The sequence below is a fragment of the Amborella trichopoda genome, chromosome 11, assembly GCF_054954075.1.
Source record: "Amborella trichopoda isolate Santa Cruz 75 chromosome 11, AtrichopodaSantaCruz75HAP2 v2.0, whole genome shotgun sequence".
Classification (NCBI taxonomy): domain Eukaryota; kingdom Viridiplantae; phylum Streptophyta; class Magnoliopsida; order Amborellales; family Amborellaceae; genus Amborella; species Amborella trichopoda.
Window position 1 is genome coordinate 22,732,928 of NC_142346.1, and position 16,109 is coordinate 22,749,036.

General features: G+C 43.5%; 1 protein-coding gene across 1 annotated transcript; it reads right to left on the reverse strand.

Annotated features, from left to right (window-relative positions):
* Positions 1-15,170: 15,170 nt before the first annotated feature.
* LOC148779798 (uncharacterized) lies at positions 15,171-15,863 on the reverse strand. The gene has a single exon (XM_088850604.1). The coding sequence runs from the start codon at positions 15,861-15,863 to the stop codon at positions 15,171-15,173; it is 693 nt and encodes a 230-aa protein (XP_088706730.1).
* Positions 15,864-16,109: the final 246 nt, after the last annotated feature.

The following is a 16,109-nucleotide window of genomic DNA, read 5'->3' on the forward strand; positions in this document are numbered from 1 at the left end:
AGTGACATGTCTTCGCATTTAATCTTGTAACTTTCAAATTAGGAAGAATTTTGGAAAGTGCTCAACATGTGTTTAAAACCTTACTCATATATATTTAAAATTACTGTGGTTTGGAAGATAACAGGCATCATTTGGTCATTTAAAATGCATGAAAATAGAAACATCAATTCTGCAATTTATTAAAACTGTCCACAGTGACCTATTTACATAATTGAGAGTATAACTTCTCATTCAGGAAGAATTTGAACATGGTTTTAACATGACCATTATATTGGACACACACACTTTCAAATGGCAGTGATTTGAATGAATTTGGACACTTATTGGCTGTTAAAAAGTTTTGTGCAAGGTAGATGTCAGTGGCTGGAATTTTGCTATCTGTTAACAGTGACATAGCCTTGCTTATTGAAGTATAAATCTTAACATGTGCAAAATATCACCATTTCACAAGAATAAAAGTTGTAGTAGACACACATAAATTTCATTCATGACTGATTTGAGCTCATTTGGACCCTGTTTGGTCACTGAACCATTAGATACAAAAATACCTATAGTTCTTGGAAATTCGTTTTCCCCCTTTTCTTTCTTAAACTCTTCATACATGCATAAACATAAACCAATTACAGCAGTGTCCTTCAACCCACAATTGATAAACAATCACCATCCACTTTATCTAGACTAAAATTACAGGAATGTTTGGCAAAAAATATTACTGTTCACAAAGATTATTTCGAATTTCATCTTCTCGCTCCCAAATGGACTCTCTTGGTGAATGGTGTTTTCACAGGACATGAACCAGGGGGATTTCTTTGTTATGCAATTTCTGTACCCTCCAATCCAAAATCTCTATTGGTTGTTCAATGTAAGACGAGTCTTCTTGGATCGGGATTGGTTCGTACCTTATAATATGGGATGGGGAAGGCAAATATTTCCTTAATAAAGACACATGGAAAACATCATGAATGTTTGTTAGTTCAAGCAGTAGGGCAAGTTGATGGGAAAAATTCCCAACTCTTTCTAGAATCTCAAAAGGACCAATGAAACGTGGGATCAATTTCCTTTTCTTGCCAAACCTCAGAATTCCCTTCGTTGGTTACACCCTTAAGAAAACCCGATCACCCACTTCATACTTAAGGTCGCTTCTTCTGTTATCGACATAGCTCTTTTTTCGACTCTGTGCTGTCTTGAGCCTTTCTCGAATTAGGGCAATTTTTTCTGTGGTTTCTTGAACAATCTCTTGTCCCAAAAGTCAGCTACCTCGGACTTTATTCCTACATTTAGGGGATCTGCACTTCCTCCCATATAGGGCTTCAAAAGGTGCCATTTGTATGCTGGTTTGGAAGCTGTTGTTATAAGAAAACTCTATCAGGGGTAAGTGGTTATCCCAACTTCCTTTAAAATTGATTACTCAAGCTCGCAACATATCTTCCAGAGATCGTTCGTTCTGATTTTCCAGTTGTTTGGGGATGGAAAGCAGTACTAAAAGTAAGCCTTGTCCCCAGGGCTGACTGTATACTAGTCAAAAACCTCAAAGTGCAAACACTATGCTGACTGGTACACCATGCAACCCGATTATCTCCTTAATGTACAATCGGGCCAGTTTATCTAAGGTGTAAGTGGTGCACATTTGCAGAAACTGTGCAGCCTTAGTTAACCGGTCCACAATGATCCAAATAATGTCATGCCCATTATTTTATTTGGGTAAGCCCGAGACAAAATCTTGTCGAGCCTTTGGTGCTCAACTTTTACCTTTTGGCACTGTTTGAACAAATTTTTCAACACCTTGGTCCCTGATAAGAGGAAGCAGGTCAATAAACCCTACAAAACAATTGAAATTTTGATAGTCTCAAAATGGCTCCATAATTGGTCAAGATCTTCATTAGTACTCCAAAAGGCTATTTGCCAAGTTTCATCTCAATCAAACATATCTAAGGCAATGAACAACAAGAAACAATTTCAAAAAAATTGGCCTCTAACACCCTTAAATGGATCCTGTAACTAGAACTATATTTTTGGTGCATCAAATTGCTGTGGGACCACCTCCATAGGATCCGGCACTGTCAAAAACCCCTATGAGTTAAGTTTTGGCTTAATCGGACACTCCAAAAAAATGTTATGAGTAAAATACCGAAAAGGGGTGGGCTGCATACTATTCATGTGTGGCCACCTTACACCAAAACACCATTAAAGGTGGTTGTTTTTACAGTCACTGGTAGTTCCTTTTGGGTCCCATATCTCACTCGTTTGGAGTCCGATAGAGCTCAAATTTTGTGAGCGTGTTCGTCTCGTCATGAAAAGCGATTCAATATATGGTACGCCTCGTGACGATGCCCGAGTAAGGAGAAAAACGAGAGGAACGTTGCTGATCCATGAAGAAAGTTGCAAAAAATTCAGCAGCAGCGCACCCCACTCCGGCGAAGAAATCACTACGCTCGCATACCCGATCAACATGAAACAAATTTCATTATGTGCATAAGGTCTGTGGCTATCTCTTACATGAACCCTACGTACGATGAATGATTGGATTTCACACATGAAGGCATTGAAGTTTATGTAAATTTCGGTTGTCGGATTTCAAGATTCCGGCAAACACCTCAAGACGATAAAATCTTCATGTGGACACGAAATCGAGATGCATTTGTTGCAACATGATCGTGATGGCATGCTCAGTGAGATTCAGCGAAGAAAATAAAGAAAAAAAATCAAGGAACAAGCACACTATCGATTCGAAGTTTTCAAGATTCATCCAAACTTCAAGTCTCATGGTCGTGGCTTAAAAACACGATCCATGTCTCGAAATTGGTATCAAATCGATCACCATGCCAAGCCCTACAAAAAAATATTTATCTTTTGATCAAACGCGCATCAAAACAACCTTGAATCAGTCATTGAAGATCACGCAAGTTCTAGGGTAGCAGCAAGGACTGTTATGAAACTCCACACATTGTTAGGCAGAGGTAAAACAGTCCTTTTGCACCAATTTTTCTAATTTCTTTTAATTCATTAAAATTGTAATTATCTTCAATTTTAAGTAGTTTTTTGGGGTCTATTCATGTTTGCGCCCAATTCTATATAAGTATGTAAAGCTAAATTGTAAAAAAACCTTGGATTCATTTCTTCAATCAATCAATAAAGACTTCATATTTGCTTAAGCTCGTGGGTGTGTCTTAGGGAAAGAGAGGAAACAGAAACAAGGGCCGATATCTTTCAGTTAGGTAATTTTCTGTCTCCTCCCATCTTTCCTCATTTCTCTCTCTTCTTTTCTCTATCCCCTTGCTCATCTTTATCTCTCTTTTCTCTTCTCTATCTCATCTCTATCCCCCTTTCTCTCTCCTCTTTATCATCTTTATCTCTCTTTCTCTCTCCTCTTTCTCATATCTATCCCCTTTCTCTCTCCTCTTTCTCATTTCTCTCCCTCCTTCTCTCTCTTCTTCTCATCTTTATCTCGCCCCTCTTTCCTTCTAAACACAGCCGACAATGCTAACGTCGACTATTTCTTCTTTCTTCTCTTCCTCTAAACACAACCAACAATATTAACGCCGATTGTATCTTCTCTCTCCCTTTTTCTTAAGCACAGCGGCGATGCTCAACGCCGACTGTGCCTTCTCTCTCTTCTGTGTAGCATAGTCGACGAAGCTCAGTACCGATTACGTTTCTCTCTCTCTATTCTCTGTTTACTACAATCAGCGAAGCCTAGCGTCGATTGCATCTTCTCTCTCTTCTCTATCTAATACAGTTTGTGAAGCCTAGCACCGGCTGCATCTTCTCTCTCTTTTCTGTATAATACAGTCGGTGAATCCTAGCACTGACTGCATCTTTTCTCTCTTCTTTATCTAATACAGTCGGTGAAGCCTAGTGTCGACTGCATCATCTCTGTCTTCTCTGTCTAATACAGTCGGTGAAGCCTAATGTCGACTGCATCTTCTCTCTCTTCTCATTCTAACCCAACTAACGATGCCCCATTGTATATTCTCTCTCCTTTTTTCTTAAACATAGCTGACGAAGCCCAGCGTTGACATTGTCCTTTTTCTGTTTTCTATTTCCAACCTAGCCGGTGATGCCCAGCACTGACTGTGGCTTCTCTCTCCTCACTTCTTAAACACAGCCAACGAAGCCTAGTGCCGACTGTGTCTGTCTCTCTCTTCTCTTTCCAACTCAGTCAGTAATTCCTAGCACCGACTGTGTCTTTTCTTCTCTTCCTCTTCCAACACAGCCGGCGATGCTTAGTGTCGATTATGTCTTTCACTCACTTTTCTCCTTCCTTCTCTCTACTCTCACACTCTTCTCCTTCTTTCTTTCTCTTCCTCTCTTTCTTTCTCTTCTCTTTCTTTATCTCTTACTTCTTACTCTCTCTTTATTATTTTCATTCTTTCTGTTATCAATTCATTGGATTAAAAAGGGTTGAGATTACCCTCTTATGGTAGTCCTGTCGTCTAGCCATAATGTTGTTGTGCCAGAATTACTGCCTCCGCTTTTTCTCCACGGTAGACTAACCATCGTGTCTAGCCTAGTGCCGACTGTTGAGCTGGTTTGAGTTACCGAGCCCATTTTACTATCACGTCAGGTCAATTACCCACCATCTAGTCACTGTGTTGATCTCCTCGCCAGGTCAAATTCTTTTCCCCCCATCATTCGTTTCTTATTTCTTCCTTCTTCTTTTGAATGTGAACGCCTATGTACATTAACCCAAAAGGCCAGGTGAAGTCCACTACGCCACCTGTCTTATAACCTTTGTCATATATGTGTGATTGTAGAAAACAAGAGAATACATGTCAAGGGAGGCGATTCTGAACCAGTTTTATTACTGAGGGGCTTTCTTCGTGATCTAAAAGGGTGCCCACGTGAGTCAGCCTGAGTAAGTCCCGAACCCACCTTAAATTTCTTTCTCTTCTGTTGGTAATACCTGCACATGTTCTCGAACGAGGTTCTTGAAAGAGCGATTGCAAAAGTGTTGAGTCTCCCCTGAAACCCGAGATGTGTGTCGGTCGATCATCCAGATCTGGAGGAAGAGATAGAGGCACCTAACCAGTTTGGCAACTCCATTGGGGACTTACTACCCGTTAGTCGGATCTTTCTTGTTTGGCTAGTTTCTTCTTTTATTATCTAATTTTATCTTTTAACACTTCACTTATGGCTTGCGGGTTTTGTAACCCATTCATCCTAAATGGGGATTTTCTTATCCCTGCATTCGCAAGTGTCCTTAGGGAACAAGGTCCTTCAACTTCGTTCCCAACCATCGTTTTGGGCAAAGACCCCTTATCTAGCTCCCAGGTCTTAACCTAGACCGGTGTGAGGTGAGACTTAAAAGTCCCTCACTCCCGCTGTCCTCGCTCTGGTGGAAACTCCACCAAGGCACCCTTCATCGGTAGCACTTCTGTTGCCCCACACAGCATGCACCTAGCCATCGGTAAGTCACTTGCCAATCGTATATGCCGAAAGGCTGCCCAGTCCCTTTTTGCAAAAGGCAAGCAAGTTGACATTGCTTCTGTGGGTCACTGCAAGGCTATCCCTCACATTCTTGCACCACCACGAGTCTTTATCCCTAGGGGCTCGACACATAAAGAAGGAGGCTCTGTGGCCTCCACCTCTTACACACGCCACCAGGTCCTGTGCATGCTACTCATATGCATCCCACCGCTTGGCGCAACACCATTGCTATGCTAACCCGAGTACACAGGAGACAACCTCCTTGTCCTTCTACTCTGCACACCCAAGCGCACCCTGTTAGGGGCAGGCGTCCACCTGATCTCTTACAGACACCTGCTCACAGTTCTCGGCCTCCTAAGGCCAGACCACTTGATCGAGCCCGGACTGAACCCCAGGTCACCCGTGACCCTTCTTTACGAGGTGCACATGCGTCGCCGGCCCCTTGCCCTGGACTCAGGCCTCCTCATGAGTCAACTCTGCTCCTTCTTGATCCTACTTCTTTGAGCAAGCATCTTCAACCTTGGTATTCGATGACCTTCCCCAAGGGTACCATACTGAACCAGCCCTGTTATTTTTGTCGTGTCTCTACAGCCCACAAGAGAGTTCAGGGCAAAGACCTGATGGAAGATCGAGTCCTTCATCCTCCCCGGCCCAAGATGACCACAGTCCCTGGACCTCATCCCTTGCCGTACCTGATGGAGATGGTTCTCTCTTGTTCAAGAAGAGCTGATCTGCCGCAGTCCCCATACAGTTTTGGTGCGAGGTCCATCAAAGCCTCAAAGCTAAACGTGATAGAGGTCTGCAAATTTTGATTAACGAAGTGACCAAGGCAATCAAAACAATCAGTTCCAACGACCCTCTTCACCTGAATCCCTTTTAACCTCTTCAGATGATGAAGTGTGAAGAAGAGCTCCATGAGCCCTGCACTATGGTTAGTGTTGTAGAAGATGACCAAGCCACTCACTAGCCACGGTCCCAAGACCATTGAGAACCAGTCCTAATGTGATCGCCATAAAAGAGTAGGGTCCAGTCGGGGCACACTGACCCCCTGCTGACCTACCTACCATGCCCATCAAGTTCGAAAGCCCTAAGTTGTGACTAACGCTGCCTCCAGAGAGAAACAGTCAGCATAATGGTTGTAAGTGAGCCTGGCGACGTGCAGGAAGAGCGCATGAACAAATTCGAATGGTGCACGTGATGATGAAAAAGATCAATCATATAGACACCACACGCCAATCAGCTAATCATGAGGTCAATTCCCATCACTCAGATGGTGCACCACTAAGGCAGCCCCTTCCCTTTGCCTCACAGGACAATTCTACCCCTCACCCTGTCTCTCAAGCAGACATTGATGCTTTGGTGACCCATGGCCTAAAGAACGGAAAAATCTCGGGGATACAGGGTGCGATGCCTTACCAATGGCCATACCCTTCATACATTGACCAGGTCCCGTTTCCCTCAGATTACAAGGAAGGGAAGTTTCCTCTATTCAATGAAACCACGTCCCCAAACCAGCATTTTGCCCATTTTCAGGCAGCATGTCGAGAAACAGCCGCCGACAGGAGTGTTCTTCTCCGTCAATTTGTTGAAACCCTTGATGACTTAGCTTTTCAGTGGTACACTCGACTCCCTCCAAACTCAGTACATACACTCTGACTCAAGACCCCGATGAGCCCGTAGACCAGTTCATATCAAGATGGAGAAATTTGGCTACACGTCATCCAAATCTGATGCCTGAGAAGGAAGCAATCCAAACATGTGTGTGGAACATGAGACCCGAGATTGCTCTACACATGGAGGCCTCTAATCCGACTTCCATGTCAGAGCTGATCTCTAAATCAGTCCACATAGAACTTTAAACCGAACGGGGTCGGTAAGTTCTCCCAAAAGGCTATGTCCCTAGGGTGGGTAAGTTCTCCCCAAAGGCTATGTTTCTGTGCATGCAATGAAGTAGTGCCATCCCTTATCCAAAACTGACATTTTTGTCACTACCCTCCCGAACTTTAAACCGTACGGGGTCAGTAATGAAGGTGACACTGAGAGGCTACTCGAGTCTGCATACTGGCTTAATCAGCAAAATGGGCTCGCCCCTTTATAGAGCCTCATTGGTAAAATCCTGGGTCCCCCTCTTAAAAGATACTTTACATCAAGAATTCGGTAAGAAAGACCAGCCATTGTAAAAGGGCTCAACGATTCAAATACAAAATTGCTAAGGCATTAGATCAGCACCAGCTGGGCACTCAAGCCTTAGCACCTGCTACGTTTCCCAATGCCTAGCACCGGTTGCGTTCGCCAATGCTTAGTACCGGTTGTGTTTGCCAACCCTTAGCGTCGTCTGATTCATCCAATGCTTAGCGCCAACTATGTTTTCTAATACCTAGTGTCGGCCACGTTTGCCAATGCCTAGTGCTAATTGCAGTTGTCAACGTCTAGCGCTGACTGTGTTCAGATCTATCACACGTGCCATGGACTCCACGCGTGATGCCTCAAACCTTGTTGCGTCCCTGACAACAGTCACCATGTCATTCTATGCCATCTGACACACGTCCAACACGTACGCATGGAAATCGTCGGTCTTCCCTGCGACGGTTCACTTCTTGTAACCGTTCTCTTCTTCCTGTGAAAGTTCACCTTCAGCGACCGTTTCGTTTCCCTTGATCCTTCGTTGTCTCATCAGAACTTCTCCTACACAGTCGAAAACTCACTGAGAGACTTTTCCCTGCCTGCGTCTTGGCCAGGAAGTCACCAAACCCCACCGGAAACCCTTTGCAACTTTTCCTAAGTCATTGGGAAACCCCCTAAGGTCCCAGAAAACTTCCCAAAACTTGAAAAAATGCCAACTGTTGCACTTCTCACCTCTTCTACCCTCAAAGATCACAATCGGAGTTCTCCTGCTTCCCGAAAAACCTCTTGTGCTAATCGAGAAACTTCTGCAACTCTTCCTTTTCCAACAATTCCTTCAAAGTCTTAGCGAAACCTTCCCAGTAAGGATTGCTGGAACACTTGATCCCTTGTTAGAATCTCATTGCTTGCCGAAGCTTTCACCCGAAAATCCTCTGCTCACTGTTAAAAAAAAATTTCTTTAAGTTTTTTATCTTGGGTGAAAAGTGAAGGAAATGGGGTTTTACCCCCTTATATAGCCAACACTACCCTCAAATGCCCCTCACAAACCGGGAATTCAAGTCGCATCCAAGGAAAGACAAACGACAATGAGCCGAGTCGGGCTTTGACTCAAGGCTCGAGCAACTCTCATCGCCGCTTGTAAAATCCCAACAAATGGGCTAGACCGGGTCGTGTTTTGACGTGAGTCCCGAAAAATTTTCATTTACTGCCTCATCAAGGCCGGGTTAGGCTCAGGCTATAGCCCGAGTACCAATCCATACCCAGCACCAGCCATGCAATCAAAGTGACCTAGCGCCGACTAAGTTTCAATAGCCCTAGTGCGGTCGTGTGCTCGATAACCTAGCATCAGCCGTGTTCAAACGATAGCATGGGCCACCCTCAGTACTGGCTGTGTTTTTAACAACCCAGCGCAGGATACATGGTGGAAGTGACCTAGTGCCGGCTGTGTTTCAACAAACTTAGCACCGGTTGTGTCCTTGAAAACTCAGCACCAGTGGTGGCACATGTCTTCCTTTGCGCCCACTATATTTTTAACAATCTAGCGTCGACTGTGTGGCTAAGAGGCCGTTTTGGTTGACTTAAGCGTTGGGTGTGTTTCAAAGACTTAGCATCGGCTGAGTGCTCAACAAATAATGGTTGCTGCACCTGATGACGGTCATATTTTATGCAACTTAGGCCAAACTTGTGCGTGACCTTTCATCCCCAATTGAGTCAGTAGCAGACCACTGTCACTCATCCCCTGTGCGGGTCACACCCGTACTGCAGCCCATTATCCCCAGTGGAGTTAGGGTCATTCTTCTCTCTTCCATCCTCAGTGGGTCTGTTTCACACCAAGTCACTACTCTTTTGTTATCTTATCCTCAAGGAGTCGACTTACATATTCTCCATGGAGTCCCAACTTTCCCCCCCCCGGGAGTCATACTCGCACTCTAATCCCCATTGAAGTCTGCTTCTGTTTGCCATCCCTCGTCGGGCCACTATCTCCATCTGAACACTCTGCTTATGTATGGCATTAACCACTTTATCCTTATGTAGTCTCATTCACAGACCTATTGCCTATGGAGTCTCACCTACATGTTGACCCAAACCATGGTCTGTGCTCCATGACCTTAAACTGCACAGCCTTGGTCTAGATGCAGGACCCTAAACTGTATGGTCCAAACTATATGACCTTAAACTGTAGCGGAGGTTTAGTTACACGACCTTAAACTGCACGGTCCTAGTTCAATTACTCTAAATTGCATAACCATGGTCCAAACTATACGACCTTAAACTGTAGCAGAGGTCTAGTTGCATGACCTTAAAACTGCATGGTCCTAATTGCATGACTCTAAACTGCATAACCATGATCCAAACTATACTACATTAAACTGTAGCGAAGGTCTGGTTGCGTGACCTCAAACTGCAAGGTCCTAGTTGTATGACTCTAAATTACATAACTACGGTCCAAGCTATATGACCCTAAAACCATAGTACACGTCCTGACTGCATGACAATAAACTGCTTTGCACAGGTCTGGGAGGCATGACCATAAACTAGCCCCCACATACGTGCACCACTATTACTATCTCTTCGGTGAGTCCATTCATTTCATCTTCCTACATCATTCCTTGTGAGTCTAACCGGTGCTCACCAAATGGCAAACCATCCCCCGACCTATACTCGTTATAAGCTCGTGGATCACCACTTTCCACCTTCCTTTCATACATCATCCATCTTTCATAGGTAGCCTAGGGCCATCTCCCCCACAACGAGCTAAACCACTATCATACTCACTTCATGGCCCCTACAGACTACTATCCATCCCCATTATGGTCCAGTTGTATGACCTTAAACTGTACTGCATGTCCTAGCCGCATGACATTAAAAGGCTTGGCACAGGTCTCGAAGGCATGACCTTAAACATGCCTTCACAAAACAAAATGATGAAATAACGGGCATGGTGTATTCCTTAATAAGGAAATGCCATGAGTAAAAATCACGGACAGACATGGTCACAAAACCATGAGTAAAAGAGTTCCTCGAATAAAAACCGAGCACGGTGAAAACCCGAAAGGACATCGTTAGTAAAAATGGACGGAAAGGGTGGACATGGTCGAAAGGTCATGGGTAAAAGAGCCCCAAATCAAAAGGAAGTTAGTGAAAACCATCTCTATGACATCGCTTCCCAAGTTCAAGTGAAAATCCACAAAGTATGCTTGGACCAATAAACAGGTTGATGCAACACTTGCCTCAACAGGCAGCTTCAGCCTTCACTCAAAAAGAAAAAAAATCCCTGGTGAAAAATACCAGGACCAGAAAATATGAGCTTCGAGGAAACAATTCCTACAGTCTGAGTCCATTCACCAAAAGGACTCGAAGGACATAAGATTTACCAAGAAGGCAAGATAAGTCTCATGACAAAGAGCATCATTCTCACAAGGTCACAAACATACTTCAAAAATGTTGAAGATGCCCCAAGGAAGCGAAGTCAATCATGACTTTGGAGCGGCAATCAGATGACTGTCTTAGTTGCAAAGCAATGGGGAGGAGTGGTTGTACCCAGAGCTGGTCACCTCGATAAACTAAGGTACCCTACTTGTCAAGGAATAACTGATGCACAAAGCAGATGATGTTGGCGTAAGGCCTTTCAGCATACCATTCACGTAATCCTCGAAAATGCGGCTCGATACCATAGGATATACACAAACCCAAACCAAATGGGAACAATGCCATTCGACATGACACTCTATTGTCTGACAGGCCTGATTCTGACTGACGAGGTCCGTACAAAATCCTCAGCTTCAGAATCACAAATAGGTTGCATGAGGGTGAGGAATTCAATAAGATCCCTCAAAGAGTCTCTTCTCCCCTAAAAGTCTCCACAGATAGACCTGCGAACAAGGCATCCCTACGTCTAAGCATCCTAGTTGCACCATTGTGTGAATCTCCTCGGCGTTCACGTGGTCCTATGGCTAGGAAGAAAAAAAAATTAAAGCCAAAGGAAATATTTCGAATGTTGTCCCTCTAACTTCTCTCAAAGCACAACATTTGGTAGGGCATGCTATTTGAACACATTTTTCGGCACCTTGGTCCCTGATGCGGAATGAAGAGGAAGCAGGTCAATAAAGCTTACAAAATAGTGGAAATTTTGACAGTATCAGAATGGCTCCAGAATTGGTCATGATCTTCATCATTACCCCAAAAGGCCATTTTCATGTTTCATCGCAATCAGACATGTCTAAGGAAATGAACACAAAGAAACAATTTCAGAAAAATTGGCCTCTAACACCCTGAAATGGACCCCGTAACAAGAACTATATTTTTTGTGTCAAATTGTTGTTGGACCACCGCCATTTGATTTGGCACGATAGAAAGCCTTTTTTGAGTCAAGTTTTGGCTTAATCGGGCACCTCAAGACAAAGTTATGAGTAAAATATAGACTGCACACTATTCCTGTGTGGCCACCTTACACTAAAACACCATTAAAGGTGGTTGTTCTTAAGAGTCACACGCAGTGACTTTCAGGGCCCATTTCTCTTTTGAAGTCAGATCATGCTCAAATTTTGTGAGCGTGTTCGTCTCGTCAAGACGAGCGATTCGATATGTGGTAGGCCCCTGACGATGCCTGAGCAGGGAGAAAAACTAGAGGGAAGTTGTTGATCCGTGAAGAAAGTTGCATAAAATTCAGCAACAGTGTGCCCCACTATGGCAACGAAATCACGACGCTCGCTCACCTAATCGACATGAAACCAATTGGATTATGTGTGTAAGGTCCATGACTATCTCTTGCCCGATCCCCATGTACGGTGAGCGATTGGATTTCACACACGAAGGTGTCGATACTGCTGTAAATTTTAGCTGCCTGCTTTCAAGATTCCGATAAAAAACTCAAGACAACAAGATCTTTATCCAGACATGAAATCGAGCTGCGTTTGTTGCAAAGTGATCATGGTGGCATGCTCAGTGTGATTCAACGAAGAAAATAAAGAAAAACATCAAGGAACAAGCACGCTATTGATCCGAAGTTTTCAAGATTCATCCAAAATTTAAGTCTCATGTCGTGGCTTAAAAACATGTTCCATGGCTCGAAATTAGCATCAAATCGATCGCCATGCCGAGCCTTCTAAACAAAGTCGGTGATGCTAGCACCGACTGTGTCTTCTTTCTTCTCTTTATCTAAACACAGATACTAGGGTCAATTGTATCTTCTCTCTCCCCTTTTCATAAGCACAACCGATGAAGCTTAGCACCGACTGCATCTTCTCTCTCTTCTTTGTTCAGCACAGTCAGTGAAGCTCAGTCCTGACTGCGCTTCTCACTCTTCTCTGTCTTATACAGTCGGTGAAGCCTAGCACCGACTGCATCTTCTCTCTCTTCTCTTCTAATACAATCGACGAAGCCTAGCCCCTATTGAATCTTCTCTCCCTACTCTGTCTAATACAGTAGAAGAAGCTTAATGCTGACTGCATCTTCTCTCTCTTCTCTATCTTATACAGTCGATGAAGCCTAGCACCGACTGCAACTTCTCTCTCTTCTTTGTCTAATGCATTTAATAAAGCTTAGCGCTAACTGCACCTTCTCTCTTTTAATTCCAACCCAGTCAGTGATGCTCAATACCCACTGTGTCTTCTCTCTCCTCTTTTCATAAACACAACCGACGATGCCTAGTGCCGACTGTGTCCTTTTTCTCTCTTCTCTTTCCAACCCAGCCGGCAATGCCCAGCACCGACTGTGGCTTTTCTCTCCTCACTTCTTAAACACAACCGACGAAGCCTAGTAATGACTGTGTCCGTCTCTCTCTTCTCTTTTCAACCCAGCCAGCGATGCCTAACATCGATTGTGTCTTTCCTTCTCTTTCTCTTCCAACATAGCCCAACATAGCCGGTGTTGCCTAGCACTTACGGTGTTTTTCACCCTCTTTTCTCCTTCCTTCTCTTTTCTCTAACTTTCTTCTCCTTCTTTCTCTTCTCTTCCTCTCTTTCTTTCTCTTCTCTTTCTTATTCTCTTACTTTTTACTCTCTCTTTATGATTTTCAATCTTTCTGTTATCCTTTCGTTTGATTAAGAAGGGTTGAGATTATCCTCCTATGGTAGTCCTGTCATTTAGCTGTAATGTTGTTGTGCCAGAATTACTGTACCTGCTTTATCTCCACGACGGACTAACCATCGTGTCTAGCTTGTTAGTATCGATATTGATGTCTAGTAGTAATTCTATTGAGCCGGTCTGAGATATCGAGCCTGTTTTATTACCATGTCAGGTCAATTACCAACCAACTTAGTCATTGTGGTGATCTCCCTGCCTGGTCATATTCTTCTTTCCCCCCATCTTTCTTCTCTCGTTCTTTCCTTCTTCTTTTGAATGTGAATGCATGTGTACGGTCACCCAATCGGCTAGGTGAGGTCCATTGACCCACCAGTCTTATAACCTTTGCCATATATGTGTGATTGCAGAAAATAAGAGAATACAAGTCAAGGGAGGCGATTCCAAACCAGTTTTATTACTGAGGGGATTTCTTTGTGATCTAAGAGGGCTCCCACGATAGCCAGCCAGAGCAAGTCTCAAACCCACCTTAAATTCCTCTCTCATCGGTTAGTAATATCGACCCTTGTTCTCGAACGAGGTTCCCGAGAGAGCCATATCAAAAGTCCTTGGTCTACCCTGAAACCTAAGACTCGTGCCGCCCAATCATCCAGATCCAGAGGGCAAGATCAAGCCATCTAACCAAGCATGTCAAACACTTAGAAACAAATAGGGTCACTTCTCTCTTCATGTTGTTCTACTAGAATGTTCCTTTAATCTTGATACATCTTACTACTCCTCCCATTGTGAGTGGAATAACAAGAGAGATGTTCTCTTTATATCCTCATTCATTGGAACACAAACCCATTTTTTTAATCTTAACAAACTATCACCACTCACAGAGAAATCATCTTTCTTCCTTAAATCCACCTCTTCCTGAATTTTCAGATGCTCGGGATCCTTTTCTTGTGTGGAGTGAATTTGTTGGAGGAGTAGGGATTCTACCCTTATATCAGCAATCATTCTTATTTCATTACCTAAAGGTATGGTTGGACGCCAATTTACCACATATTCTAACAGCATCATCTGTTGAACCATCAAATACGCCATCGATACCACGGGCTTTCTGCTTAGAGCGTCGGCTACGACATTAGTCTTGCGTGCGTGGTAATCGAAGGTATGATCGTAGTCATTTAACAGATCCATCCATGTTCTTTGCCTCATATTTAATTCCTTTTGAGAGAATAGATATTTGAGGCTCCTATGATTAGTAAACATCTTAAATAGAGCCCTGTAGAGATAGTGCCTCTAGATTTTTAGAGCAAAAACAAGGGTCGCGAGCACCAAATCGTGGGTTGGATAATTTTGCTCATACGGTTTTAATTGCCTGGAGGTAAAAGTAATAACCTTTCTTATTTGCATGAGTACACCCCTGAGTCCGTTATGAGAGGCATCAGTATAGATTACAAAGTTCTCATTCCCTTCAGATAAAGTTAGAATTGGGGCTGTGGTCAATCGTTTCTTCAATTCCTGAAAGCTTTCCTCACAATCGATCGACCATACAAATTTCACATTCTTCTGGTCTGGCAAGTCAAAGGAATGAACCTCAAGGCGACACACTAAGTCAGATGAACCCTTTTATCTAAGAGTTCCTGCAATCGTTCCTTCAGTTCGTTCAATTCAGCTGGGGCCATCCTATATGGTGCTTTAGTGAAGGGAACTATGTTAGGACGCACGGCTATTTCAAATTCTATCTCTCTCATGGGAGGTAAAGAGGCCAATTCCTCAGGGAACACTTCTGGGTATTCTCGTACCACTGGAATGTCTTCTAACTTAGATTGGATACCCCGGTTCTCTACTACATAAGCTAAAAACCCCACACATCTCTTAGCTAGTAGGCGGAAAGCTTGAAGTGTCGAAATAACGCGTAGAGGGCAAACTTTCGAAATGCCCACAAAATGCAAATCAGGTTGATTAGGGGGCCTAAAGGTCACAACCTTATTACGGTAGTTAACAGTAGCCCGATGAGTAGATAACCAATCCATACCCAAAATAACATCAAAATCTTGAATATTTAAGAATATTAAGTTTGTAGGCAAGGCACATCCCTCTACCAAAACTTCACATTGCATAAGTACCTCATCAGTTTCAATAGGGTCTCCCACAAGTGTATGCACTATCAGAGTATAATTAAGGCATGCAGGCTTAACATTTAGATGACATATAAAATGCGGTGCAACAAAAGAATGAGAAGAACTAGGGTTAATGAAAATACTTGCTTCCTTACCACAAACAAAAAGTGTACCTGTCATCAACGAGGTGGGTGCCTTTGCTTCCTGCTTAGTCAACGCAAACACTCGGTCTTGAGCTTTTGATCAGTCCTCAAGTTATACCATGGGCCAATCTTTGATTCAGTGGTCAGGCTTGCCACACTTAAGAGGTGTGAAATGGGCGCACCTCTTCACCAGGTGTTTTCCATTAACATCCCCAGTGGAGTTAGATATATGCCATCAACATCCCCAATGAAGTTAGGTGTATGCAAAAGAAAAAGAGGGTCG

Bases quoted from the DNA above. Each gene is read 5' to 3' on its own strand.
- LOC148779798 (XM_088850604.1), bottom strand. From the start codon at position 15,863: ATGACAGGTACACTTTTTGTTTGTGGTAAGGAAGCAAGTATTTTCATT.